This window comes from Adiantum capillus-veneris, chromosome 8, assembly GCF_014529385.1.
Source record: "Adiantum capillus-veneris isolate H3 chromosome 8, ASM1452938v2, whole genome shotgun sequence".
NCBI lineage: Eukaryota > Viridiplantae > Streptophyta > Polypodiopsida > Polypodiales > Pteridaceae > Adiantum > Adiantum capillus-veneris.
This window is the reverse complement of record NC_140938.1, coordinates 28,497,041-28,515,425: the sequence shown is the minus strand read 5'-3', so window position 1 is coordinate 28,515,425 and position 18,385 is coordinate 28,497,041. Positions and strand designations below refer to the sequence as shown.

Genomic DNA, 18,385 nt, shown 5'->3' with positions numbered 1-18,385 from the left:
GATAAAACAGTAGTAAACATAGTCCAAGTGATACCTAATAGCTCATTAGAGAGTGAACCGATTGTTCCAATCAAGGTAATTACTAGAGCTCACGCTAAGAAAAAGAAACACAACTCCTCTAATGATTTGGAAAATACGAAAGTTTCCTCTCAAAGAATCAAAAGAAGCAGAAGCAAAAGATATGAGATGAGAAAAAAAAACAACAGGTTGAAATCGAGGAGAAAGCAAAAAAGCTATTCCAGGAAAAGGTGAAAGAAACTGGAAGTGAAATCAAGGAAACAACCGTGAAATCTGGAGGATCCATTTTGGTCGATAAAATTTTTGAGCCTATTAATGCAGCCTTGGAAGCTTATCAAGCGGGACTTAAAGCAGCAAGAAATGCTAGAAAAACAAAAACCCAAGCTTGAGAGTATCGCAAAACCTAAAGAGGTTGTGATAAGAGACACTGAAGAAAATTTCGAAGTGGTGGTAGAACTCCACCTTGAAACAAAAGAACCAGAACTTATAGTGCTAGACAATGAAGATGCCTTAAACGGAATTCCATTCGTAGAGGAAGACTGGCCATGACACTTATGGGAAAAGTTAGAGAGATCAATGATGGGATCCCAACTCTAAAGTCACCTCCTATAGAGGAAGTTTGGTTGGATAACCTACCTTCTGATATGAATATGGATGTGCAATCCTTGTATGGGGATTGCGGATCTGAAGCTTCAAGAATGTCGAAACCATTGACCTTGAAAACATTACCCTCTTACTTGGGAGATAACAAAGATGAATCCATAGTGTGTAAGACCACTCAAGTAAAAAGAGAGGAACAGACTCTAGAAGTAGACAACATTCATTCAATCATGTCTACAACCATCCAATGCACTCTTATCCTGGGAGGACTATTAAAACTCAGACCATAATTATGGAATGATCTACAAAAAACCCTAGAAAATGTCGGGATAAAAGGGGCTAATCTCAAAAAAAAAAAAAAACAAAAACAAAATGGACAACAAAGAGATTTGATCTATTCCAGTGAACAAAGTCAGAGAATATTAAGAAGGGGAAGAAGAAAACATCACCCTTCCAGTGAAATATAATGACATTGAAACCATGGCAATACTGGATAGTGGGGCAGGCATAGCCATAGCCACGAAAGCAGTATAGGAATCTTGGGGACAACCAGCCATTAGACAAACTCGAATGAAATTGCAATTTGCTGACGAACACATGAGAGACCGTTAGGGCTGCTTGAAAAAGTAATAGTCAATTCCTGTGGGATTGAATATCAACATACGTTTGCGATAGTAGACTTTGGAAAAAAACTCAATTTGGAAAGACTTTTCATGCGACAGGTACAATTTATTCAAGATTGGGGAAACAATTATCTGTACTTGAAGTAGATGGGATCTATAACAAGAGTTAATCTAAAAGACCACACTTATAGAGATGTCTTGAAAACACCCATACAAGAGTTTGATTCAGTCTCTCCGGCTGAAACTAAGCTTCCATCCTGGTTAAACAAGGACACTCCTATTTGGATGTGTGGAGCCTCAGAAAATGGGAGTTTAAAAAGAGAAGAATGTATTCTAGAAAGGGATTGCACAAATGAAGCCTATGTACTTGAACCCTTTCCAAAGCATTTGTTTGAGCCATTTGAGTGGACTCAAATTTTAGCAACAATGGATGTATGTATGAATACATCTATGCCTACTCAATTTTACAACGAGGATGGCTACGACATAATTCCCATCCAAATGATTTCAACCCTCAACATTGAAGATGAAATGGAGGAACCCAAGGACTTGAGGAAAGCTCAACAAGTCTTTTCAGACCTCTACTACGATGCAACAGATGAGTTAGATGAACACTCGGCTACCTCAAAAGATGCAGGGTCAGAAAAAGAACATGTGAGAGCTAAGCTACTCTTGAAAGGAGGGGATAATTTTTTTTTTGAATTTCCTAACCAAAAATGGTATAGACAAAAAAGAGACACCAGAAACGTGAAAACACGACCTATGTCATTAATCTCTAGTAGAACACAATTCCTGATGCAGATAGATGCAAATGATTGTGTCAAGGACACAATCACTGGCAGATATCCTTCAAACAAAAATTTAGAAATGTCTAAACATCAAGAAAAACAAGAAAGGATACTCAAGCAAACAAACAGGATAAGGAGCCAAACATGACACGAGTTGAGCTAAAAAAGAAATATCAAGAGTTGAAGAAAGCTCTAAAGGAGGTATATACGACCGAAATGGAAACCACGGAAGAGGGTGGTAAGGATGTAATGAGTGTTCCATCCCATTAAAAAAAGTATACTCTCCGAGATCCCTGTTAGGGAATTACGAAAACAAGGCGAGTCCTATGAAGGGCCCGGTAACATGAAAAAGATAGACTTGGCTGAACCAGGGGAAGAACCTAGGCCTGCCTACATTGCAAACGACCTAACAGAGAAAGAAGAAGAGCTCTTGCTAAGCTTACTAAAAGAATATCGTGATATCTTTGCTTGGTCTTATAAGGATCTCAAGGGTGTTGATCCAAAAATCTGTCAACATACCATGCCCATGAGAGATGGTGCGAAACCAAGTAGACAAAGGCCATATACGTATAATGAAACATTTGCCAGGAAGATCAAAGAAGAGATTGAGAAACTAAAGAAAGTCGAATTCATTTACGAAATTGAACACATAGATTGGATGTCTCCAATTGTGGTAATACCCAAGAAGAATGGAAAATTACGAGTGTGTCAATCTCAAAAAAGTGAATGCACCTACCATTAGAGACAACTTTCCTCTTCCAATCACTGAGCATTTTCTAGAACGAGCTGCAATCAACTTTTGGTTGACCCAAAGGATCAGCATAAAACTGCTTTTGCAACAGAATGGGGTATTTTTGCCTATCCGGTTATGCCGTTTGGGTTAACTAATGCTCCAACCACATTTCAAAGGTTGATGTCAATCTGGGCTGATCATTTTGAACACCTCAAAAAGGTATTCAAAAAATGTAGACTTTATAGGATTTGCCTAAATCCTGAAAAGTGCACATTCATGGGTAGACAAGGAAAAATTATTGGACATATAGTGTCTAAAAATGGCATAGCTATTGGTATTGAAAAAATTCATGTCATTGCTTATTTGCCAAGACCAACAACAGTCAAGTGGGTCCAAACCTTCATGGGGCATTGTGGATATTACAGACGATTCATTTACATGTAAATTATAATTTCAAAACCCATGTATAGCTTGATTACACACTTTGAATGGACCGAGGCATGTAAAGAATCCTTCATGAAGCTTAAGCAAGCTCTCACCTTAGCTCCAATATTGAAAGCACCAGATTGGAATAAGATATTCCACATACATGTAGATGCTTCCACTTTTGCTATCGGTTGTGTACTAGCTCAACCAGGAGACGAAAAAATTGACTTTGCTATTTCTTATGCTAGTCGAGAGTTGAACATGGCGGAAAATAATTACACCACCACCGAAAGAGAAGGATTAGGAATGATTTATGCCGTTAAAAAGTATATACATTACCTATTACCCAACAAGTTTGTGTTCTTTGTGGACCACCAAGCTTTGTTGTACTTGGTCAACAAGCCATGCAACACAGGAAGAATAGTGAGATGGTTCATCATTCTTCTGGAATTTGATTTCACTGTGGTTGTAAAGAAGGGCACTACACATCAACGAGTAGATCATTTGTCAAGGATTGTTTGTTAATCGCCTAAAGGAGTAGACGATGATCTACCAGATGCCTATTTGTTCTCCGTGGAAATGATACCTCGATGGTCGGAAAACATGGTGTCATTGATGACAATAGCTCAAGTGGATTCACAAATACCACTTCCTATTACGATCGGATTAATCGAGCAATCAGCTATGTATCAATTACTAGCTGGTAGGCTATACAAAAGAAATCGAGATGGAATATTATTCTTATGCATTAATCCTGAAGAAAAAAAACAGTACCTAAGTTAAGCACGTGTTACCATAGTAGGACTTCACTTTGTGGAAGACCAAACTATGCAAAGAATCTTGAGACTTGGAGTATTTTGGCCAACTATGAGGAGTGATGTTTGATCTTTTGTAAAGGATTGTCCTCAATGTCAAAAACAAACACCCATACTGTTTCAAATGTCACTTGTTCCTAAGTGGAGTAACTATCTGGTTACTTACTTATCGAGCCAAACATTTCCTGAGGATATGAGTAAACGCCGTCAAAGAGCAATGAAACTGAATCAAGAGACTATGTTCTTATTGGGAACCAGTTGTATCGGAGAGCTAAAGATCAACATTTGCGTCTTTGTGCAAATGAAAACGAGTATATTCTGATTATAGAACAAGCACATGCTAGATTAGCTGGAGGTCACTTTTCTAGTGAGACCACCATAAGAACAATCTTGATGGCAGGTATATGGTGGCCAACACTTTTTGCAGATGCCAAAGAATATGTTTGAAGGTGTGATACTTGTCAACGAGAAAAAATGCCAACACGTGTAGATAGCATGTCTTTAAGACCAATGATGGAGGCTAGAGCTTTCGCGAAATGGGGTATAGATTTTGTTGGGTCGATACAACCACCTGCTTATAGAACCCAGGCTCAATATATCATTATAGCTACAGACTATTTGACCAAGTGGACCGAGGCTAAAGCAACTCAAAAGAATGATGCCATAACCACTGCCGCATTCTTATATGAGTATGTATTCATGAGATACGGACTGCTAATAGAAATTGTCAGTGATCGGGGAACTCGTTTCCTCAATGGGGAATCGAGTATTTTCTTAATGAGTTTATGGTCATCCATAACAAATCAGCTCCCTATCACCCACAAGCAAATGGACAAGTTGAGCATATGAACAAAATGCTTAGCTCGGTGCTGACTAAAGTGGTTAGTTTAGGAAGGACAGACTGGGAAATGAATCTCCACGCTGCTCTATGGGCTTATCGAGTTTCATTCAAAACAGCTTAAATGCTACACCCTTTAACCTTGTTTATGGTTTTGATGCCATGTTGCCAATAGAATTTCTATTGCCGATATTAAGGGTAGCTAAGGATCTTGAGTGGACTGGACATGAATTGTCAGAAAGACTTGAAGATTTAGAAAAGTTAGATGAGCAAAGGCGCTAGAGCTTTCGCGAAATGGGGTATAGATTTTGTTGGGTCGATACAACCACCTGCTTATAGAACCCAGGCTCAATATATCATTATAGCTACAGACTATTTGACCAAGTGGGCCGAGGCTAAAGCAACTCAAAAGAATGATGCCATAACCACTGCCGCATTCTTATATGAGTATGTATTCATGAGATACGGACTGCCAATAGAAATTGTCAGTGATCGGGGAACTCGTTTCCTCAATGGGGAATCGAGTATTTGCTTAATGAGTTTATGGTCATCCATAACAAATCAGCTCCCTATCACCCACAAGCAAATGGACAAGTTGAGCATACGAACAAAATGCTTAGCTTGGTACTGACTAAAGTGGTTAGTTTAGGAAGGACAGACTGGGAAATGAATCTCCACGCTGCTCTATGGGCTTATCGAGTTTCATTCAAAACAGCTTAAATGCTACACCCTTTAACCTTGTTTATGGTCTTGATGCCATGTTGCCAATAGAATTTCTATTGCCGATATTAAGGGTAGCTAAGGATCTTGAGTGGACTAGACATGAATTGTCAGAAAGACTTGAAGATTTAGAAAAGTTAGATGAGCAAAGGCTAACTGTTGTAGCTCACATCTATGCACAAAAGCGTAAACAAAAACAGTTTTTTGATTCCCATCTAATAGCAAAAATCTTCAAGAAAGGGGACTTAGTTTTAGTCTATTCCCTTAAGCAACACATTCCCAAGTTTTTTTTAAAAAAGAGGAAAACGGACCGTTTATCATTGAAGATGTATCTCCAAGTGGAGCAGTAAAATTGTCCACCCTAGATGGTGAATCAATGGCTAATTGGATTAGTGGATGTCGTTTAAAGAAATATAATTTACCGCTAACCAATGAATTGTTAGAGAGAATGCATGCAGCCGCGCAAAGGAGGATTAAACGACAACAGGTTATTGATGAAGCCCAAGAGGAAGCTCGGTTTCGGGTACTCAAACAGAAAGCTGCTCTCAGGAATCAACAACTACCAATTCCCATCAGCACTCTGGAAATAGATGACCGACAATGGGAATTACCTTAAGATGCAATTTTGATAGATGATGGCTTGGTTAGACGGAATGGACCTACGCATCAAAGTACAGCTCAATAATCATAGCACCAACGCTTTGGTCGACACAGGAGCTAGAGTAAATGCATTTAGTTATTCCACGTACAAAAAGGCAACAAGTCAAGCATTGACAGCAGGAATATCGACAATAAAGGATGCAACAAGAACCCAACCCCAACATTGGGAGTAGTAAACTTGAACGTGATAGTACATGAATGTTCATGTCCTCACGATTTTGTATGCTTACCAGATGAACACATGAATGAGACGATGATTCCTGGAATTCCCTGGATGCGGACATACAAAGCAATACCACATTGGGATACAAATCAGCTCAAGCTATCACCTAAAGGCGGGCAACTCATTGTTTCAATTGCACCATGCAAGAAGGAATGGAAAGGAAACAATCAATTGACCAAACCACGAAGTAATCAATCTTATCCATCCCCTCGACAAGCAAATGCCACAAGTAGCATGCAAGGAGTCAGGCAAATTTGGGTACCAAAAGCACAGCTTAAGGATAAGCCGATTCAAATCTAGGTGCCCAAAACATCACCGACAAAACAAAAGAAGGTTCGAAGGATAAAAACACAGAGACGTGCATCTCCACACAAAGAACCTAACTTGAAATGAATTTGGAAAAAAAAGGAGCACTTATCTTCTCCACAAACCGTAAAACCAATCAAGCAATGGCGAGTTAAGTCTCAAAAGACTTCACCACACCATACAACACCAAGCAAACCAAGCTACCAATGGCGAGAAAAAGCTCGACAATAGTCAAAAGTGCTACCAACAGCTCATGCAATCAGCGTGCTTAAGCATCCTGATGGTACAGTCAAACAGAGAGCACAAAAGCTACAAAGTTTGCTCTTTGAAAGACATCATCAGAAAGCCTCGACATCAGAAACCCTTGGGTTAATTATTCAAGACCCAGCTCTTGCACAGCATAGTGGTTTGAATTGCATTGATCTTCAAAGCATGGTAGAGCCAACCATGGCTATGCATCGACGATTGTTCAACCCATGCACACAATCGTCCCAAAGTGCGCCATCTAGGAGGGGTGGAAGGGCAATGTTTGAAGAGAGAGGAAAAAGTTCGATGTTAACGTATGATTTTTTGCAAAATTACCTAATAATTCCCTTATAATTCATCATCAAGGAAAAATTCACTGATAATATCTTCCCGATAAGTTTAAATAGTGTGTATATTATCAAAAAATCATAAAAAATAGTCCTTTTTTGGTTATTTTTCATCATCTCTTAATATCGAGACTTTAAAATGGAAAAATCCAACAAAAAACACTAAAGATGTATTTTCTTAATTATTGAATATTCACTTTACTTTTTTAGCGCATTTTGTTATTTTGTTTGATTTTTCCAATAAACATGTCAAAAATTAATAATAAATAGCAAAGAAGCTCAGATGGAAAAACGAAAGACACGATGGTGATCAGAAAGACAAGGCGGACAAGCATACAAATTTTCAATGAAATCAGAAGATAGAAGCGGGAAGCCTAAATTAGACGGCCATGCCTACTTTTGCAAAATTCTTGCAAAATGAGCTACAGGGTTCCGATCAAGGAAATTTTTGAGTCTAACATAGATTTCACGACCTAGTAGAACTAACGGGGGAATCTTGGGAAAATTGGTTCAAGAAGTCTGGGTATAGATATCCTAGGTAGGCTAAAACCACCTCATTTCCACTTGTGGCCTTTGTAGAGAGAGCTTTTCGACCTCTTTCGCGCATCTTTTCTAGAGTCTACAATTGCCCATTTCCAGCGCTAACCCCTAGAAAAAACCCTAGAAACTGAGCAGTGCACAAAGAGTTACGACCAAAAACTGACCATAGCGCCTGTCAGCTCGACCAAATCGGATGAGATTTGAACTGTAGCATGTCCTAACATAGTAGAACCTTTCTACATCATCAGTTGACCATTCGGTAGGGGTCGAGGGGGTCCCCAGTAGAAAAGCTAGGTTTTTGGTAGATGCTAGAATTTGGTTTTGACTCCATGGACAGCTTGCCTACGAGGTTTATAAACAATGTATATGATTGGTTTCGTGAAATCAATCAAGCAAAGCCCTCGAAAAGCAGAAAACGTCTCGAAAGTTACAAAGCGTCAAATTCGACATACGAGGTCAAACTGACTCCAAATGAACAAGAATTGAATGAGCTGCTTTACGAATATGTTGCGGACAAGTCCAAAGCCTCAAAATTGCTGACCAACTCAACAGACAATATAGTCACAGAAATCAAAGATTTCAGAGTCGACAAAGCACAAAGTGATGCCGGCAAGACCAAACTTGACCAAATTCAATTTAGGACTTGTTTTAGGTGTATAGAATGTGTTTATGTCAAAAATTTTAAGTTTAGCAAGAAAATTGTGATTGCTGTAAATAATCGCGATTATTTACTTTGCACTATTTTTGCTTGGAAATTGTATCATCACCTCACCTATCATGTGACACACCTATTACATGCCAAAAATCAAGTATGAGCCAAAATGAGCACCTATAACTTGGAAAATTGCCAGAAAACGCAAAGAAATCTTTGCAAGCCAATTTTTGGGTTATGGACCATATTTCTTGATTCAAATCACTTCATATCTCATACGCATTTATACCAAAAAATGTTGATTTTGGTAGAAATGTTAATAATCGCGATTATTTACTTTCTAACCAAAATGGGGGAATTTTGATATTTTGTCATCATACATCCAAAGTACAAGATGTGTTAAGCCCACTAGCCAAGTTTGAACCAATTTGGAGCTCAAAATCTCAAATTTCCATTATATCTACTGTTTCAGAGACCTAAAGCCAAAATCTGGTACCATTTTCACCCTAGGCATCCAAGTGAGCCCATATTTCACACAGAACATGTATTTGGTATATACTTCAAGCCTGTGATGCCAAGTTTGCAAAAACTTGGAGAAATTACTCAGTTGTAAATAATCGCGATTATTTACTTTGGTTGCATTTTTTTTTTTGAACTTGACATTTTGTTTCTTGCATGTTTTTATGCATCTATGCTTGTTCAAAAATTGATTTGAAGCAAATTGGACTAAAATCGTAAGCATTTCAGACTTAAGGACACTTCAGAGAAAAATCCAACAAATCTGCTAACTTTGACACTCTATTCACTGAACAGGAGCCATGCAAGCAACAGAGCGGGCCAAGAAGAAGCTCAACTAGAAAGAAAAGTTACAGGAGCTACCCACATACCAACTGGATCCAAATTCAGTCAAAGCCGCCAAGGTAGCCTATCTTCCAAAAGAACACCTCGAAGAGCATCACACCACAATGTTCACTGGCAGATTCGGGAGTGAGGAGGGACATTAGGTAGAGTTGCAACTCCTACCAAAAGAAGTGTACGATGTCGCCGCGAAGCCTGAGACGAAAGAAGCCAACCGCAGGCTAGGACTCATAGATTTCTATGAACAAGAGCCGTGCGGTGTGGATTTCCAAAAAGCTTACGAGCTTTTATCCACCATCAAAGAAGATGGAACTGCACAGATTTCTGACCCTCAGGGGAATAAAGTTGAAGTGGTGATAACCAAGGAAATAGTGGCAGAAGCACTCAGACCACTCATAGAAGGAATGATAATGAGGGCAAGGGATAGGAAAACGACAGGTACTTTCACCAAAGAAACCGCCACAGCCACCTTTGTTGACCTTATTCACAAACAGATTGAAGAGTCAGCCAGGTTATACCACCAACACTTTCATTTCCTTGCTAAAAGGCCACCAAGGTATACCATGCCCAATCATGCAGTTGCCACCACCTTCACGCAAGTCCTTAAGTCAACCCAGGCAATCGGTGGGCCATGCACAATATGTCTTGACAACTTTGAAAGGCACAAAGAAAGAAGGTAAGATTACTTACCTGGGTGCACCAGAGGTATTGACAAGAATTGCATACCATGCCATCGGCATGGCCGACAACCTACCACCTGTCCCAGACCAAAACACTTGGATAGTGTCAGCTCAACCATCTCCTCGAGCTACAAGATCGGCCAAGAGATCCTACAAATCTGATGAAGAATCGACTGAAAGCTCGCTGAAAAGGCACAACAGTGAAAGCTCGGATAATGAAGAAATGAGAGCACGAAGGGAGGAAATGAAGAGAAAAGTTGTGGCAACACACCAAGAAGAGCCTGTGCAAAATCAAGCCCGGTTTGAAAGAGAGAAACACGCATACCAACGTAGTCGACAAGCACAAGGAAAGGACCCGAAAAAATGGGTGCCTAGTGGACTTAAGGGACCAAGGACCAAGCATCACACCAGGAAGCAGGCTGAAGAACCCGCTGAAGTACTGGAACGGATGTACCAAGGAGCAGAAGCTTTAAAGCTAAAGGAAGCCGAAGAAGCGGCAAAGAGACAGAAGAACATCAAGAGCATGCAGAGGAGACCACTACACAAGGAGAAGCACAACATGCCCAAGGTGATGTGTCTCCCCGCATCTCTTCTCCTGTCTCTGAACACCAAGATCAACCAATGCCGAGCCCACCACCATCACCGGCAATTAAAGTCACAACAAATGAGGCAACGAAAGAAGCAAAAGCTGAAAAGGCAGATGAATTTGCACAAGAATTTGAACAGCAAGAAGCAACAGAAACAACACAACAAGCAAATGCCTCAACTCAAGAGAACTATCCTCTTTTGATCACATAACATATCTTAGAAACCAGTATAGAAAAGATTTTGTGGTTGAATGGGACATCTTTGCATATAGAGTCATGCCATTTGGATCGACCAATGCTCCAACTACCTTCCAAAGGTTGATGAGTCATCCTTTCAAAGAGTATCTGAGGATTTTTTAGGAAGTATATATGGATGACCTCTATGTACATTCTTCTTTGCAAAGAGATCGTTTTTATCATTTACAAAAGATCTTTGCAAATGCAACTTACATAGGAATTTTAAAATTCTAAGAAGTGTGTATTTATGGTTAGACAATGAAAGATTTTGGGGCATATAGTTTCCAAAAATGGGATATCAATGGATGTTGAAAAAATTAAATCCATCACATAATTAGCTAAACTAACAATAGTTAGAGAAGTGGATGATTCACATAGAGTGAGTGTACTTTGTTGTGCACAAAGCAGTGCTAGCAGTTACTCAATATGGGAAAAGGACTATATAACTTTGATGAAATCTCAAGATACACACACTCTTTGCAAATACATAGATTATAACTAGGGAAACACTATTTATGCACCAAAGCAATCAAAGCAATGTAGGCTCCCCATGCCTTGATAATGACATTTTTGTATAGATAATGCAAATCTTGGTCATTCTTATTTTCTAGCTTGTTCTTTCCACTCTATTCCTGAGGCAGGCATGTATCTTCAGTGATAACGATGTCCGCATTGCTATTCAAATTTCTTTGTCAAACATCATGACATTTTCTCCTATTTCACACTCTTGTTCTTTTAGATTTATCAACTGGCAATTCTTTATGATTTATGACTTTTCAAATTTAAAAGGTTTTTGTGAAAAGAGGACATCCTCTTCCCACTACATTCATAGAGAGACTATAAAGCAGTGTCCTGTCTCTGTCCATTGGTATGATGGCCTTGGGGTGTTGTTATAGGTTATGATTTCTTCATCTAGGCCATTTGAGCTTGTCATCTTTTGTTGTGAATGTCTCTACATAAATTTTGTGCACATAAATCTTCCCACGGTCCTTTTAACAAAATGCTTCAATATGACTTTGACAACATCTACATGTGGTTACCACTTGTCATGAGCTTGGTTTTCATGGTGGAAGATTCAATGATTTTGATGAAGGTGCCATTGGTAATTGTGAAGCATATCCTTAAAATGTTCTTCATTCTACTTCAAGACGATCACTTGTTGTGACATAATCTCAATTGAAGAGACTAATTCTGAATTTTGGCTAGTAAAGTTTGTGCTCACTTGATACAACCACTTTAGTTTTTGTCAACTATTAGAATTTTTCAAAGTGCACCTATTCTCAAGTATTATTTTTGCAATCATTTAGCTTGCACATGATCTTAGTTTTTTCCTCCTTAAAGTTCTTGATTTGCTCTATCATTTTGTTAGCTGAATCTTTAATTATAGTTGTAATGTAATCTCAAAGTTACCTTAACTTTGACAATGGATATTCTCTAGGTATGTTTGATATTTAAGAACACAAAATTTCAACCTTGATATAGGAGCCATCTTTCCATGTTGTAAACATCGTACCTTTTCTATGTTTGTAATGTAATCTCAAAGCTACCTTAACTTTGACAATGGATATTCTCTAGGTATGTTTGATATTTAAGAACACAAAATTTAAACCCCGATATAGGAGCCATCTTTCCATGTTGTCAACATCATACCTTTTATATGTTTGTATTTTAAGCCCTTCTTTTGTGTTTTTTGAGGGTTCTAGATTCAGGTTCCTGTGTAGGTTAGCTCCTAGGGCAAACATGGGTCCATGGATCTTGTTTTGATGCTTTAGCCACTTTGTCTTCTGGGTACCCAACAACCAACTAATAGGTCATTTTGTTTTATTGTATCATCCAGTTTTTGGAATTTTACTTTTGATGGGAGGGGCCTCATTATCCCCAAGATCCTCCTTCCTCCCATTATCTCGGACAATTGCGTAGTCTTTGAGAACATCGATGAACTATGTAGCAGTCTAGGGAAATAAGAAGACTTGCATGAGATTCTATCAACCTTTTGCTTATCCTATCTTATGATTTCAAATATAATATCCTAGAATCTAGTAAGTGCTAAGTCCGCCTTTCTCTCTTCTTCTACCAGATCAATGTATGAGTAGTCTTGTGTGCTACATGTATGTAGCCTTTTAATCAAGATGTGCTTTTTAGAGATCCATCGTGTAAAAATGTCTTTTATATACCTCTTGGGGGCTTTTATTTCCCCTTCATTGGGTCCACACGAGATATCAATTATGTAGCGAAGCTTAGAGCCAATGAGAAGCACTTGCTACTCTTTTGAGAAACTAAATTTGTTGGAATATTTGCTCATTGCCTTTGAAAATTTGCAAGGGTAGCTCTACAAAGTCTAGTAGATCGATGGTCTGCAACTATTCTTGATGTATGGGCAATGCCGAGTCTATCTATATGAGTATTCCCACAATTTCTTTTTTGCTGTGATTTTGGTTTCCCCCATGGACAACTTCTCGTAAGGCGGTGTCTTCTTTTTCAAGATGCTTACATTATTCAAGGGCTTCTACACACAATATGTTTTTCCCTTGTCATGGCGAGGAAAGTGTACGTGTCTCTTTTGTCCACTATGAATTAGACACAAATTTAGTGTTTGCTTGCATGCCATAAGGCGGTTAAAGAGTTCATTTGAGCAGTCTTCTCACCTCATCTTATATGTATCATTTGAAACATGTTTTATTTTGTGTAGTAAACTTTGAATGTCAAGGAGTAATCCATATGGCCTTTGTATACTCCCAGATCCACACTAATGGTGTTGGGCCAAGAAGCTTTTTAAGGCAAAAATCGTTCATTGGATTGGCGGATAACCCTTTCGAGGGATCAATGATGCTGAAAGTTCATTCTGTGATTAATCAAGTAAGGGCCTTCATAACAAGTTTTAACTTTCTAGAGTGGATCCAATTTGAACTCAACAAGAGTACTAAGTACCTTGGCTCAAACAATTGAAAATTATGTTCGCGATCCATGTTTTCCTCTTATTCTAAGCAACCTTTGAGACATATAATGATTTAACGTGTCTTATTCTAGAGTTAATACCTTCTCGAACCTTAGTTTATAGAATCTTCAGGGGATAGTTTATGCTCCAATGCAATTTTTAGATTTGGGGCCATGTCATCTGGTCCTTGCATCAATTATAGCCATGTTATCTTTGAGAAAGCATTTCTGGTAGGAACAATCAAGTGGACTTCAATGCACTATTTGATAACTTTGTTGAAGAATCGTCCTCCTTGATATAAAAATCAATTCAACTAGATAGCCAAATTTAGTTGTTATGTTTGAATCCAAAAAATTAGCCACCACTTTTTTGCCTTGTAGTCCTTTAAGACAATAGCTTCTATCCATTTAGTGCAACTCCATGAATTCCTCTCAACATAACTTTAAGGCTTATTGTGTAAATTGGTAATTTCATGCTGAACGGGTCTAATCATGTTGAATATACAACTATTAGCAACAATTAGCTATGAGAGCATATGTATGCTTGAGCCTATTTAAAGGGCATGTGAAAAAAGTACAAGATTTTTAAACTCACACTCAAGCCATTTTGACATCGCATCTCTATCCATTCTTCGACATCACTAAGACTTCCATCATTAGCATCATGGTGCTTTCAACTCACCATAGTCATAGCCTAGTCTAATCTCATCCATTAATTTTTTTCTTCATACTCAACAATGATGCAAGTGTAGAAACTTGCAATTTCACAAGTTTGTTATTGATGAAACGATCGCCATAGCCGTACTTCTGCACTAACCCCGTCTTAAATCAACAACGATGCAACTTTAGGAATTTCCAATATTCCACATATTACAAAATTGATACTCCTAATATTATCAAGCATTTATGGGTTACTTCATGTGACTTGACTCAAATGTAGATATAGAACCCTAAGTAGGGCCTCAATGCATCACGTCGTCAAAAGTAATCAATGCCATGTCTTACAACAATTCATGGTAAGGAGATAATCAAAATGATCTTCGAACAAAGCATGAAAATAAAGTGATCCTGTAGCATGAGATGAAGAATGTAAGATTTTAAGGAAAATTGCATAGTTTCACAACAAGCGTCCATTTTAAAAGTATAATGAGTGGGAGAAAATAAAATTGGCTCAAATAACTTTGCAAAATCAACTATCAATCATGAATGAAAGTGCTAGTGAGCAACCTGGGAGTTTGAGTGCCATGCATACGTGTAAAGTATGTGTGCTATATGAGATCACTGCTAATTATAACAACCCTACATGAGAGCGCAACAAATGAGCAACTTAAGCACCGTGAACAAATAGGGGTTTTTGTGTGCGAACGAACCCATGGGGGTAGAAGTTGATTGACGATAACGTACACATAAAAGGGGGTGCCAAAAGACATGAACCACCCTTCCCACGGAACCCTACACACTATACAATACAATTGCATCCTAATTTTGAGCGACATTTAAAGCGTACATTTTTTGAGACAGCATTTTTGCAAAGGGAGGGCATGTCTATATATACGCTTGTTGGCTCTCACTTTCTTCGTCACAAATAAAGGGCTTCTGCGTGGTGCCATTCGCTACTACTCGAGAAAGAGGACGACGACGAGGAGGAGAAACTTGGAAGAATAGAGGACGTCGCCAGCAGAACACAGACGGTGCCCTGATTCCTTCGATCTCCATCGTCATCGCCATGGCCAAGCTCTGTCTAGCGGACAGGATCCACCACAGCAGTTGTTGCAGCGCCCAACCCGCTTCGCCATCAACTATCCCTTCATTTCGAATCCTACAGCGAACCCTTCAAAGCGCGTTATTCTTTGTACAGTTCGCTCAAGCTCACATTACTCTGCTGCGCAGGATGGAGAATTGAGCCTCTTCTCTCTTTTCCTTCTACGAGGACTAGCGATCTAGAGTGCCTCTCTTTGCAGCAGCGAAACTTTTGTGTTAAGAAGCCGCTCCAGTCTCTTTCTCCTCTATCTAATTGACTCAAGATTCACCACCTCGGACCCAGGTGCCCTGGCTCGTTATACTCCCGGGCAGCTCACATTGTGGCATCCTTGGCTTACATTCAAATATAATAATTTTGATTCTACGATTGCAACTGTGCCTATAGAGCCATTGCTCCCTCATCATCAAATTCCTTAGCGAACTAATACTTGGATCTCCAGCCTCTAGAGGTCTGTACGTGTGCTGTGCACAAAAGTGATATTTACGTGCTGGATGAATTTTTACTAGGTGTTGCTATTCATGTATTTGCAGTCTCGCTTTAGGGCTTCTCATAGCTGCTGTTTTGTTGGTTGCGTTGTGAATTAAACTGGGTTTGTGGATGTTTTACTTCCTGGAATGGCTGGCTTTATCGGTCTAAACTCTTGGAATCTAGGTCATAAAGAGCCACTATTGACTCCACATCATCTTGCAGAAGTTGGTGGCTTGTTGGTCAGCCAGCATGGAAAGATACAGATCGCGAACGATTGCAGACCTTTTGAAGAAGACTTATAAGCTCAATCGCCCCAGAGTATTTTATGCCCTATTCCTTTTTTGATTTACTGCCATAGTTATATATTTCTGTACATGACAAGTTTTTGCTGTATAATGTAGATGACACCGATACTTGAAGGAAAGGATCGGATGCAAGGGCCACTTGATAATACTGATGGAGGGTTGGACTTTGCAGCCATACAAGTAATGGATACTAAATGTTATGACACCATTTGCCAAAAGGATACCTTATGACGTTGCAGTTGTTGTATACTTCTCATTTTGCAAAATCTTCACAGGTCTGTGGAATCTGCAGAAATCATTTGGATGCATCTTCAGCCCAGAATTGTTGTGTTTGTAAGTGAAAATAGTGTTTTTACCATTTTCATAGTCATAGATGTTATAGTTATCAAGAGTTTAATTTTGGTATTTCTCTTCAATGAGTCATCGGTTGTTTGTCGATGCTGAGTACCCCTTTTTTTCTTGGTCTGATGGGCAGGCACCCGAGGCTATCACAGCTTCTGTCTCGAAGCACCATGTCAAGTACTCCCTGAAGCCTTTGATAACTAACTTGCTTAATTGCAGCTCAGAGCTCTGAATCAAATGACGGACTTGAATTTGTTCTGTAGGCATCTCAGGACCCAAGCCTGCCATGCTGCTATTATTGCCAGCAGAAAGCTGCTCTTGATAGCAATCGACCTGTTTCAAGTCCTACAGATTCACACGGCAAGCTTTCAGATGATGGAATGTGGAGATCGACTGAGAACCTGCAGGCTTGCGATGAGCCTGGGACATCATATGATGCCTCTGAGCAGTCACCAGTTGGAAAAAGAATGGATTGGGGCTGGAATGAAACATCCCCTTCAAAGCGCATTGCTGATTCTGGAGGGACTATTTTTACACCCACAAAAACACGTGCTGCTCGAAAGTTGGGCATTCGCCGGAAGAGAATTCCAGATAGTTCTGGGCAAGAAAATTCTTTTTGCCATGTATTGCCATCTGATTTAGAAACATCAACAAGGACTGTGCCAGAGAGTCCTGCGACGGATGCTGTGCAGACTGTCATTATGGTTTTTTCAGAAGAGAAAGGTGGGGGTGCAACACCTATATCTTCCAAAGATGTGGGGGAGGTTAAAGACCTTGATGGGACAACTGCGCCAATCCCAAGGAAGCAAATTGACTTAGAAATAGGAATTGGTGAGCAATTGCTGGAGGGCTGTACAGTCTCTCCAAACAAGAATGGAATGGTTGTAATGGAGGAGGTCACTGCAGGTGGTGACCCTATCTTGTCGGGGAATGTAAATGCGGTTGAAGAGATGATGGGAAGTCAGCAATTAGGTTCCATAACAGCGCGCCAGCCTGTATTTGGTGGTGCTGGAATGGTATCACAGGATTGTCCAACTGATTGTTTTGGCAAGAATTTTGTGATGCCTAGCGGATCTCCTCAAAAGATGCAAGAAGAGGTGAGAGTAGTTTGTCCCCAAGGCTCAATGGACCCTGCTACGGACTCGCAGGTGTCAGATGGATTCGTGAATGTCGCAGCACAGGTGGTATCAGAAGGTGATCTTGTTGGCCTGCGAGAGGGTTTTTTGCAACAGCAGACAAAGGCAGTTGATGAATCACCAAAATGGAATGCAGATGCAACACATGGAATTTCCGACAGGTCGATAAGCCACACATCTTCTCATGCAGATTCACTCGCCAAAAAGGCAATGGAAAAGGGAACTTGCTTGCTTATGCCTGCCACTGAGGCTGCCAGAAACAAACAATCATTATCTGTAGTCTTAAAAGGGGGACCTGTAGACGAAGATAAGGTCAAGCCTTTGATTATTGTGGTTGGGAAAGGAGAGTCACCATCTAAAAAGGAGGGAAGTGACGAACTGCACAGTGATGGGTTTACTAGCAAGGACGAACATATGCATGAAGCATTACCCTCCACTGTGAAGGGTCACATGGAGGTTGACAGTAGTTTCACAGGCCCAGAGTTAGCTCTTGCAGATCATGTGGCTGCTATTGATGATGTAAGTGCTTACCTGTAGTCAT

The 18,385-nt window shown here is 39.6% G+C and overlaps 1 protein-coding gene across 3 annotated transcripts in view; it reads left to right on the top strand.

The window, feature by feature from the left end:
* The first annotated feature begins 15,380 nt into the window (after positions 1-15,380).
* Positions 15,381-18,385, top strand: part of LOC147451862 (uncharacterized) — a 44,441-nt gene continuing 41,436 nt past the window's right edge. For 2 of the 3 annotated variants that reach the window (XM_086517734.1, XM_086517732.1), the window contains exons 1-6: positions 15,381-16,041; positions 16,284-16,379; positions 16,463-16,546; positions 16,642-16,699; positions 16,842-16,885; positions 16,972-18,363. In XM_086517734.1, the coding sequence (XP_086373860.1) occupies positions 16,311-16,379; positions 16,463-16,546; positions 16,642-16,699; positions 16,842-16,885; positions 16,972-18,363 (1,647 nt within the window). In that variant the 5' untranslated portion in view covers positions 15,381-16,041; positions 16,284-16,310. Of the gene's footprint in view, positions 16,042-16,244; positions 16,380-16,462; positions 16,547-16,641; positions 16,700-16,841; positions 16,886-16,971; positions 18,364-18,385 lie in introns of all 3 variants that reach the window. The other variant, XM_086517733.1, reaches the window with a different exon arrangement.